This window comes from Besnoitia besnoiti (genome assembly GCF_002563875.1).
Source record: "Besnoitia besnoiti strain Bb-Ger1 chromosome Unknown contig00019, whole genome shotgun sequence".
Taxonomy (NCBI): domain Eukaryota; phylum Apicomplexa; class Conoidasida; order Eucoccidiorida; family Sarcocystidae; genus Besnoitia; species Besnoitia besnoiti.
In genome coordinates, this window is record NW_021703919.1 from 81786 (window position 1) to 92802 (window position 11017).

General features: G+C 61.4%; 1 protein-coding gene across 1 annotated transcript; it reads left to right on the plus strand.

The window, feature by feature from the left end:
• Positions 1-480: 480 nt before the first annotated feature.
• On the plus strand, positions 481-8777 carry BESB_033160 (uncharacterized protein; the record flags this gene model as incomplete). Its single annotated transcript, XM_029361904.1, has 10 exons — positions 481-1672; positions 2300-3517; positions 3879-3970; positions 4575-4761; positions 4945-5216; positions 5720-5937; positions 6400-6649; positions 6953-7031; positions 7272-7694; positions 7933-8777. The coding sequence occupies 10 exons, from the start codon at positions 481-483 to the stop codon at positions 8775-8777; spliced, it is 4776 nt and encodes a 1591-aa protein (XP_029215052.1).
• Positions 8778-11017: the final 2240 nt, after the last annotated feature.

An 11017-nucleotide genomic window follows, 5' to 3' on the forward strand; every position in this document is an offset into this window, starting at 1 on the left:
TGTCTTTCTTCCCGTCTTCCTCTACAGTTCCCACGGCTTCTGGCGTGCCTTTCAGAGGCAAATGTCTATTCCCGCTCCCCGTCTAGGGTTTGACTCGCGCGCGAGACTCTCGCTCCCGGTCGCCCGCAGCGATGCGGCGATCGTCCGCGTTCCCTGTGTGGATGGAAAGGAGTCTAGTTTTCCATTTGTTCCTCTAACTTCGTGAGCTTTCTGCGTGTCTCGCACTTTGTTTTGGGCTCGCGTGTGGCGGGACGTTCTTGTGTAGGGTTTTCCTAGTTTCCAGCGGCAAGCCCGGCTCCTCGCTGTTTCTGTGCTGTTTCGCGTAGTCAGGTGATTCCGCTGCACTCTTCCACGTCCGTTCTTCCTTCCTGCGCACATCCGCCTCGTCTTACACCCGACCTTCGGCTCGCCTGGTATCCGCGCACCCCAAGAGGCCTTTTCTTCCCGTGAGTTCAAGGTCCCTGCCTCTCCTTCCGTTCGATGGCGACGCGCCTGGAAGAAGCCGCGGTAGCCGAGCTGCAGGGCGACCGTCTCTCGTCGTCGTCGTCGTCCCCGATGCGCACTTCCGCCGCTCACTCCCCGCGACGAGAAAAGCGAACCGAAGAGGGAGAAGAAAGAGAGGAGGCCGGAAGCGACGAAGACTGCGACGAAGAGGAAGAAGACGCGCATTCGGCGGAGTCCCCGGCCGTCGTCTCTGAACCTTCGTCCTTCTCGGCGCACTTGTCTGGCGACAGCGAGGTGAGCTCCCGAGGCGACAGAGAGGAAGAAGACGCTTCCTCTAGTGACACGCCCTCCCCCATCTCGCCGCCTTCCTCTCCTCGGAGTGCGTTCGCGCGACCCTCCGCGTCTGGCGGCTGCGCTGGCCACAGCAGCTCCTTCTCCAGTTCTTTCAGTCGCGAGAGCCTCGACTCTGACCGGCGCGACAGGCGAGTAACGAGCGACCCCGAAGCAAAAGCGGAGACAGACGAAGAAGAGGAAGAAACCGAGGGAGAAGAAGGGCACACAGACGAGGAAGAAGAAGAAGTGCGCGCAGGAGGGGGCGCAGGGGCTCAGGGCGAGGACGAGGCGAGGGAGACTGGCGTGGTGGGAAGGCCGGAGGACGGCGGAGCGGCAGAACCGCTTAAAGCGGCGCCTTCTGTCCTGATCAGGTCGGCGCCTTCCGGTGCGCTGCCTCTGATCACCTACCGCGGGAAGAATCCTGCGACGCAGAAGCTGCTGGAGGAGCGGCTGGGCAGCCTCTCGCACTCGACGTCGAGTGTCTTTTCATCCCCTACCAAGGCGCAGGACCCACGCATCGTCTATTTGTCGCGGAGACGAAGTCATCCCGATCCTCGCCCCGGCGAGAAGGACGACGACGCCTCCAGCGAAAGCGCGCGCAGCTCCTCGGTGTCTGCCGCGTCCTCCGCCGCGACCTCCGCCTCATCGCTCGCGCGCCGCGAGAGCGAAGGCGGAGGCGGCCACGATCGGAACCTGTCCTGGGCGCTGCGCCCTTTCGAAGACTTCGCCTCCTACTTCTTCCGCCAGGCCGTCGCCCCTGAGAAGCCCGAGCTGAGCGGTGGTCCGCCGCTCCTGAAGCCGCCGAGCTCCGCAGACGCCCTCGCCGGTCCTGACGCGGCCTTCACGAGGGCAGCGGGTCGCGACGCGCGCGAAGAGAGGAGCCGCAGCTACACAGGTGAGGCGAGGCCTCGAAGAGGCGCATCTCGAGCGAAGTTAGGGCGCGCGTCGGGCGTCTTGCGTCGAGGATTCCTTCTCGCGACGCTTGAGAAGCGAAAAAACGAACGCCAAGTTTTTTTGGGATGCCGCGAAGGTCGCGAGAGTCTGCACATCAAACCAAGCCCACGATGCGGCGGCACTCAGCGCGCGGAGGGGTTCGCACAGCGCTCTCGCCATATGTGAGAAGTGAGAGGCAGAATAGAAACGCAACCGATGGACGGCTGAGGCAAGTAGGAAGGCGGAGAGATTTACGTGCCCGCACGTCTCTGCGCGACTGAGTTTGCGAGAGACGGTTCCTCTCTACATCTGCCTCGTCTTGCGTTCGCCGCGTTCTTCTCGCTCTCGCCTTTGCTGCCATTTTTGACCTCCCGAGACGACGTCGTTATGTTCCGCGTTTCTCGTCGCTTCGCTGCATGACAGTGTGTCCTCCTCTTCTTCGCCTTCCTGCGCCTTCCCTCCCCTGTCCCCCCCCCCCCCCTCCCCCGTCCTCCGCGCGTGGTTCGTGTGTGACTTCTCGTGGCGGAGTCACCTTTCTTCCTCTCAGCGGAGTGCTTTTTGTTTTTTTGTCGTGTTTTCGTGGCTTCAGACCCGTCGGACGAAGGAACCAGCAGCCCCGGGAGCGACCTGTTTTCCTCGTCGGGCGAGGACGAGGCCTACGCACTCTCGCCGCCTGCCTCGTCACGCGCGATTCCGCACTCCCTCCAGAAGAGCGTCACTGCGGACGGCGAATTCACTCTCCCGCGCGCGGCGTCCTCGCGTCGAGTTGCGTCCTACACGCACTTGCCTTCCTGGCGCGCGGAGCGGCGCGGGCCTCTCGCGCGCGCCTCCGGCGAGCTGCGCGCAGCCGACAAAGGAGGCGAGCCTCCAGACGACGGGAAGCACTCCCACGGAGCCGCAGACCTGCGGGCAGCGGACGAGGCGGCGGGGCGGCGCGGAGGGCGACGAGGCGTCGCGAGCGGAAGGGGAGAGGGAGAGAGAGAGGACGGCGAGGGAAGGAAAGAGCGAGGGCAGTCTTCGATGCTTTGGCCTGCGCGCGACATCGCAGGGCGAAGCGCCGAGCCAGGTCCGAGTCCCCGCGCTGTGTGTCTGGCGGGCGTCTCCTCTCTGGCTAGTCCTCGAGCTCCGATTTTTCTTCCCGACGCGTCGGCAACGTCGGCATCGCACGCCGCGGCCGTGCGGCTGCCCTCCTCTGCGCATCGGCGGGTGCCTCTGCCGCAGCATCCGCTTCGCTTCGGCTCGTCGCACGCGCTTTTCCACGTTGGCTCCGCGCCGCCGGGGGGGGCGGCAGCGCGGGCGGCGGGGCGGCTCTCCTGCAAGATGAAGCGATCTGCAACGATGTTGCTGGCGGCGAAGTGGCGCAGACGCGCGCAGGCTGCGGCGGTCGCCTCAGAGCGCGCGCGCGAGGCCTCGGCGCGGCTGCCGCTCTCCGAGGCTGAGCGCAGGAAGGAAGAGAAGCCGCGGAAGAGCACAGGGCGCGACGCGTGCGCCGCAGACGACCCGCCAAGCGCAGCCGCGGAGGCGGACGAGGCGCGCCGCCGGAAGAAGAAGAAGGAGAAGCAGAAGCGAGACAAGAGCGAGGGTCCGTGGCTCACGCGAGAAGACCTCGCCTTGCGAAACAGCGCCCTCGTCACGCGCGTCGCCGCGGTCGCCGCGGCGCAGGCAGCCCAGGAAGCCGCGGAGAAAAGCGTGAGGGCGGCGCTTGTCGAGGCCGCGCTCAAATTCAGGATGTCGCGCGTGACGCTCAGCGACTGGATGAAGACGCAGGGCCTACAACAGCAGCGCATCTGGGATGTCATCTTTCCAGGTGCGGAGTCGAAGAGAGAAAACACGCAGACACGGAAAAGAAGATCAACAGCGAAAGCGTCTTCCTGGGTCGACGCTGACACTGAGACACGAGAGCCAAGGGAGCACATGTTTTTCTATAAAAAACTTGAATAGGCGTTTTATTTTCAAATTAAAGCGGTCTCTTAAGGGTCACTCTCGCGTGCAAAAGATCCTTTTCTTATGTTCCTGTTGAACCTCCGCTTCGAAACGGTCTCCTGTCGCGGGGAGAGGAGGGGGACAGTGAGCGCTACAGTGAGCCACAGGCTTTTTTGCGGCCGAAAGTGGCGAGCGGGCGAGGCGTGAAAGAGTGCTGACGGTGCGGCTTGGGTCTCGCTTTGCAGCGACGCACAACAGCGCCTCGTGGAAGCTTGCGGAGGTGACGTCTAAGCAGCCGATGCTGCTATCCATGATCAAGAACTGGGTCGCCTGTCAGGTACGCGTTTTCTTGCTCGGCATTGAAAGTTCTCGCGCCTCCGCCGTTCGTTTTAGCCTCCCTGCAGCTGGTGTCGAGATCGTCCACGTTAGTGTATGACCCGATACTGCAGTATATGTATATATATATATATTTGTAGACTTACAAATATCTTTGTGGTTGCCTATACGCTCGTGTGTCCCTGCTGTGAATGCGTATCCTGGACAGCTGTGCAAAAAATCGCGACTCGCTTTTTTATTTTTGTTTTTTAATTTAAATTCACGTGTAACTGTGCATGTCTACACACGACCACCGCAGAGAGGGAACCCTGTAGTACCCTTCTCTGCGTTAAGGTGCGCGCCTCTTGTGGTTCTTCGCATCTCCGCACGTCGTGAGCTGTCGTTGTCCTCCTCCTGTTCGAACCTTTATCTGGGCCTTTTGTGTCGCTTCTTCGTGACCTTCTTTTCTTCTCCGCGTTTGCTGTCTCTTCGGCGGTCTGCGCTTGCGTTTGGCCGAGTGTCTCCGGCGCGTCTCTGTCTTCCTCTCTGTCTGTCTGCATTCCTTCGCGTGTGTTCTTCCTCCTCCCGCGAGCTCCCACTTTTGCTTTTTCATATTTTTTCTTCAGCATGTAAATATCACCGAGCAGCTGAGCCGCGGGATTCGCTGGCTCGACCTGCGTGTGTGCAAAATCGTGGACGAAACCGAGGAAGTCGACAGTTCCTCTTCGTCTTCTTCTTCGTTGTCTGCTTCTTCCTGTTCCGCGTCTGCGGCCACTCGCTCTTCGCGCACAGCCGACAAGGCAGGCAAGAGAGGTGAGTGGAGATCGAGCGCGGATCGGGGTCGCGGACGACGAAGAGATGTGCAAGGCGCGGGAGGGGGGGAGGGGGGTAGAGGAGGGAGACGCGGATAAAGGGGCAAGCAGATCGGGTTTGTCCTTTCCTCGATTCTTCTGTGTTGTGTTTCCTCTCGCCTCCGTTTTTGCATGCTCTGCGCAGACCACAACGTGAAGCGTTCCCTCTCGTCACTCCGCGCGTCTTCTCTCTTCTGTGAAGACGCGGCGCCGTCTGCTCGGAGCGACCCAGAGAGAGACGCCTCGGCGCAGCGGGAGCGAGAGCCGCGGGCGAGCGAGGAGGCGACGCCGCGGCAGAGCCGCAAGACGCGGCGCGACGACGCCAGGCCGTCAAAGTCCTCCGACAGCTTCGCGGGGGTCGCTGGCGGTCGCACGACTCCCTACTGCGCCCACGGAGGCGTCTGCACTGTCCCCCTGGTGAGCGCCGCGTGAAGGGCCGAGTCTGCGAGGGCGCCCAGCGCCACGCGCGGCTTCCCGCGGCCGCGCGACTCCGTCTTTCCGCTTCTGTGTCCGCTTCTTCCGTCTGCGGGGTGGGCGCCTCCACTCGACTGGTTGGTCGCGCAAAGGCCAGCCAAAACAGGCAGCGGACGGGGGGGCTCCCGGCCGGGCGCGAGGCGAAAGACAACTCGCAGCTCAGCCTGTCAGTGGGTCGCTGCGTTCCCAGTCTCTGCGCGGTCAGCCCTGCTTCGCCGGCGACCGTGCGCCTGCGGGCGACAGAAGGTGCCTAGGCTTTGCATTCCGCTCTCGCGCCCATTCCTCACTCGTCCGCCTTCCTGCCCCTCGTCTCTCTCTTTTCGCTTTTCTCCGCTTCTTTGCCCTCTCTGGCTCCAGCGCGCATCTCTCTCTCCCGCAACTCTAAAGCTCCTGCGCGCTGTCTCCGTGCGGGCGTCTGTCTCTGCGGGGGGCGTGTGTGTTTTCAGATTTCGGTGCTGTGTGAGATCCGCGAGTTTCTCGAGGCACACCCCTCGGAGATTGTCCTTGTGAGCACTGTAGCCGATCACGGCGTCTGTCAGGGGGCGTTCTGTGACACGCGGAGCCTCAACTCGAGCGAAGTCGACTTCTACGTAGGGCGGATTCTCGCGCCTTTCCTCGGCGCAGAACTGGAGCCCGACACGACTCTGGAGACCCTGCTCAAGCGGTGAGTGAGACGCAGAACGCTAGCGGAGGCGCGGGAAGCCTCGCTTGTGCTGTGTACGCGAAGGCCGCTATACAAATCTATGAATGCGCGGCAAGTTCCTTGTACCTAGTTAGCTCGCCGCGTACTTCGGATCAGACTAATTTCGCTCAGCCCGCGAGGCCTGAGAGTCACCGACTAAGAATGAACGGCGGCAGGAGTGATGTCCTCGGCAGAAAACGAGAAAATCCGCGCTTGCTTCGATCGGCGCTCACACACGCCACGCACACACCCGTGCGGACTGCATGCATGCAAGCAGATACAGGCGGGAGAAGGCTCTTGGTCGAGGCTCTCTGGGGCTGGGTTCATTTTTCGTCCATTTTCTGTGCTTTTTCATCCGGTGCATGTGTGTCTCTGTCAAGCCTCATGGGTTCCGCCGTGACTTGAAGGATTGTAGAGTCTTTTCTCGTGTTTGTGGCTCTGCAGGCAGCAGCGCGTGCTGTACTTCTGGAACCACGAAGAGCGATGTCTGCCGCCGTTTGATCTTTGCCCCGTCTGTCTGCATTCGTTCGCCGGCGCGTCTCCTTCGGCGCCTGCGGCGGGCGCGTTCCTGGGGCGGCGCGTGGAGGGTGTCGGCGGCTTGGCGCAGGCGAGGAGGGAACGCGAGAGAGAAGGCAGGTATCGCTGCACGTGCGAACGAGGGCGCCTCGAAGCCTGGCTCGACAAAGCGCAGCGGGTAGGGAGATTCGTCTCGAGCTGTCGTTCTCTCGCCTCCCTGGCGGTTTCTCCTCCTCTCTCTCAATGCCGCGTTTTAGAGCAGGGCGCTCTGCGGCACACCGCGCTGCAGTTCGCTCGTCTCTGCTCATCGCTTCCGTTGGCTTCGCAGGCCGCGTTGCCGCTGCCTTAGGGGAGAGAGGGCTTCCGCTTTCGGCGTCGATTGCGCTCCATTTTTTGAGTCTACAGCGTCGCCTCCTTCCCGTGGACACCCAGATCTCGATTTCGTTCGTGGTGGTTTTTTGTATTTTTCTGCGTTTTCCAGTTTTTCAGCTCAGACCTGCCTCCGTCCGGCGGCCCCAAAGACGCTCGTGCCTCTTGCAAAACTCACGCCGGGAAGCAAGGTGTGTTTTTTCGGTTACGCGGCAGGAAAGGATCAAAAGAAAACGGGCGCAGAAAGGATGCACAAAGAGGGAGACACAGCCGAGGTGGCGACGAGGCAGGCAACTGCAGAGTAGACAAAGTAGAAACACGCAGAAGGCCGGATATGCCCGCGAGGATGCTTCTTCTCGCTGTCTACCTCTGTAGTTTTAGTTTGTTTCTTGAGGCGCGTGCGTCGCTGTCTGTTTTTTTCGCCTTTTCAGACGCCCATGTGTCGCGCGCGGCTTCACGGCAGGAGTCGCCGCCGCGGCTCAGTCCCCACAGCGAGCCCGCGCTGGACGAGAGGCTTCATGTGCCTTCTTCTTCCCCCCTGGGGCGGGTCTCGTCGCTGTCGCCTGCGCCCGCCGCGGAGTTTCTGTCGCCCTCTGTAGTCCATTCCGTGGAGCGGCATCCGTCTGCGCGTTCGCATGTCTCGAGCTCCTCCACCCGCAGCTACCCTCGGTCGCCGTTCAAAACGGGAAAGACGAAGCTGCTCAAGAGCTGGAGCAAGACGCGCGCGGCGAAGCCAGAGATCCTCATTTCGCACCTCGACGCCTGGCTCCAGGAAAGGAAGGAGGAGGCGACGCGGCTGGGAGAGGAAAGCGGACGCTTCGGGAACCGACCTTTCGTCTTCCAGATGCTGTGCGGTAAGCCGTGCCGATGTCTCCCCGCTAGAGGAAAGAAAACTGCCTGCGTGAACCGGACTGCGCCGCAGCTCCACCTGGGTGGCATGTGCCGGCAGATGAGGAGGGTTTGCAGTTTTTGGGCGTTGCACCACTCTCGATCGTGTTCTGTCTCGGTGTCCCTCTCTCTGGTGTCGCCTTAGTGTTGTTGGACTCTGTGCCGTGCATCTCGTTCGCGCCTTGTCTGTTTTTGTTTGTTCAGGAGAGGTCACTGCGCCCGACTCGCTCGGGCTGAACGTCGTGCTGTACTGGACGAAGGAGGCGCAGTCCGCGCTGCGACGACTGCCGCACGGTATCAAGACGAATGCGAAAGCCACGAACCGGCTGCTTCTCCGCTTATTAGCCGAGCAGCATTTGCGGACGCGGGAGCAGCGCGAGGCGCGGCTGCATCGCCTGAATAAGGCCGTCCGACGGGCGAAGCGGAGACGCGAGCGGCGGCGGCGCGACCGCGAGGTGGCGGAAGGGCGCGAAAAGGGAGACGAGCCCGACGCGTCCGGGAGGGACGCGGCCGCAGAGCGGCAAGAGGCCGCCGAAGACGAAGAAGAGCGGCGCGCGCTGCTGCGGCAGCTGGAGGAGGAAGACGGTGTCGGCGAGGTCAAGGGCTTGCACGTCTTGAACGCAATTTCTCACGACTTCGTCAACAAACAACTGACGCAGTTCATTGTTCTCCTGAACCTGGAGAAAGTCGACGTGAGGAGGGCGCTCACGCCCATCTCGCAAACATCTCTCTCCTCGCCGTCTTTTTCGTCTCGCCGCGACACGCGGCCTCTGCAGACGGCTCTGTCTCCCTCTGCGTCGGAGCCGCGCGCCTCGCCCGCGCCCGATGCGGTCGCGGATCGTACGCGCGACGGCAGGCGAGACGAACTCGACGACGATGGAACCTGGACAGAAGAGCGCAGAGAAAGTGCGGCCGCGCGCCTCAGCGCGTGGGCGGAGAAACGCGCAGACGACGTGGACGAGGAGAGAGGAAGGCCGCGTCCCGAGCCGTATGTGTCATTTGAAAAGGAAAAGGTCGTCGTGACAGCCGACTGGGGCGGCGAAGCGTAGTGGAGGTTTGAAACGCTGGGGCCTCGAGGAAACTCATGCGCCAGTGGCAGACGGTGTTGCAGGCGGAGGCTTTCGGCAGCCGGCCGATTCAGCGACACAAGCGACCAGAGAACGAGAGTTTCTCAGCGTAAATCGGTTTTTGTCTCCTTTTTGTCTCGCACTGTGTGTGTCACCGAGAGGATCGGCGTCCGCGGTGGCCTTCAGCTTGCGTCGCGTCCTCTCCATTTTGTTTTCGCTTCCGACGACGCGCTCTGGGTCCGCGACTGCTCTCTGAGGCTCGCGGGAAGCTTGCTGCAGCGTAGCTCCGGGGGGTTTGGGGGCAGGCGCCTCAACGTCGAGATAGCAGGCGCTTGGGCAGAGAGCTTTTTGGAGAAACCGCAGGGGCCCACAGGGCCAGCAGGCACGTTTTCAAGTTTTTCGGTTACGTCTGGAACGGTAAAAACGTCGACAGAGCCGTGGAGAAAGTTAGGTGCGCGGGACGAGGAACGACAGAATCACTCCAACCGAGGTCGCACACGCCCCCACACACATATAAGCACACATATAATCTTTTATGTATATATGTATACATATATATGCATATATAATATAAAAATATAATATGTTTATGCGGTGATATTTCTAAACGTGTGTGGGCGGCGGCGGTTGTTTTGGAGAGGCCTATGGATAGCCTGTGTAGGGGAGCTACTGCCACTTTCTCGCTTCCCAGCCGTAGACCTGCGGAACTGACAGCTTCAGGAAGATCGCTCAAGTATTAGAGTTGCTGTCAGCCAGTTAAACGAGTCCTCTAGTCCCTTCCGGCACTGTTGTGTGTCGTTGCTTCCCAGCCCCCAGTGGCTCGATGAAGTGCTGCACGAATCTCAGCCTAGTGTGAAGCTTTACAAGTTACGTGGGTGAAAGACTTGCCGTCTCGACTCGGCTCCCCTCGCCTTGTGGGAATGCCTGTGAGGCTCGCGCAGTTCTGTCGCAAGCTGCGCTCCAGCCCGTTTATCCTCTCGCCCTCTCCAACAGCTGCTCTTCCTCTGCATGTCTCGCCCTCGCCCTTCACGTGCCGGCGCGCCTGTGTTTACCTCTCGCGTGGGCATTCAGACGACACCCAGGGCCGCGCCGAGTGCGGCTGGATAATGCGGCGGTGCGAGAGCCACGCTGAGTTTCCACAGAGAAGCCAAGCGAGATGTGTAACTGCATACGCGTATATCTGTCGTCTCATGTGTATTGCGTCGAGGGCTCTGAGAGCGAGTAAGGTCTGAGAGGAGTACGCGCGCTGCTCAAGGGCCGCTGAGGACGCTGTGGGCTGGTCAAGACAAGCGACGACCGACTCGCTCTGGACTGTGAGCGAGTTGGGCGCCCTAGATCTGTCGCTGGTGTAAACTACCATTCGCGGAAGCTAAAAAAGAGAAGTCCGCAGGCGGGGAGCGCAGGCAGACCTCAGTTTGTCGCTTTGTCGAGAGATCTCCAGTATTGCTCCTCGCGAGCTAGCCAGGTCGCGGCCGCCCCCGCCGTCCCGCCCCCCCCCCCCCCCGCCACTCTCCACGTGGATCTACTTTGTGGCAGGAAAGACGGAGTAATATTTGGAAAAAGCGATTTCCAGAGCGGTGCGGCGCCAAAAAAGTCGGGTGAAAAGGCGGGCGGGCAAGCTGAAGCGTGTGCCAGTCCGCACAAAGTGGAGGGAGTTGTCTCACGCGAGTCCGCCTCGCGTCTGTTTGTTTTGTCTTGCGCCACGCGCGCTGCGGTCTCGGAGCAAGGCGAGGCGGGTCGTGTCCCTGCAGGGAGAAAACCGCAAAGTTTGCCTCTGTTCGCCACCGCCATTCCGTTTTCCATTCTTTCTTCATTCTCGGTGACGCCTTCCCTGTCTACAGTTTGAGCCCGGCTTGGCATGCGTGTCTGTTTGACGTTTCTGTACCCCGCTTGATAGTCAAGCTGCGTCAGCGGCGATGAGAAGCCAGGCGAGCGGCGCGTGCTGCGTCGAGTCCTTCGCCTTCCTTCTTTTTCTGTGTCGCGTGGGTTTCGCGGTGCCATAACTGTTTTCTCGATTCCGAAACTGGAGTTCCCGCGGGCTCTGCGAGGATTGCTTCGCCTCCGCTGCCGCACGCGCGCGCCCGCTCCTTTGCTGCACGCGGTTTTCCTTCTTGCCTGTCGCGGTGCCTCCTTCGCCTTCCCTACGATGAATTTTTTCCATCATTTCGCCGTCGAGCGACGCTCAGCAGGAGATACCTCTCGCTCAATCGATTTTCCGCTGC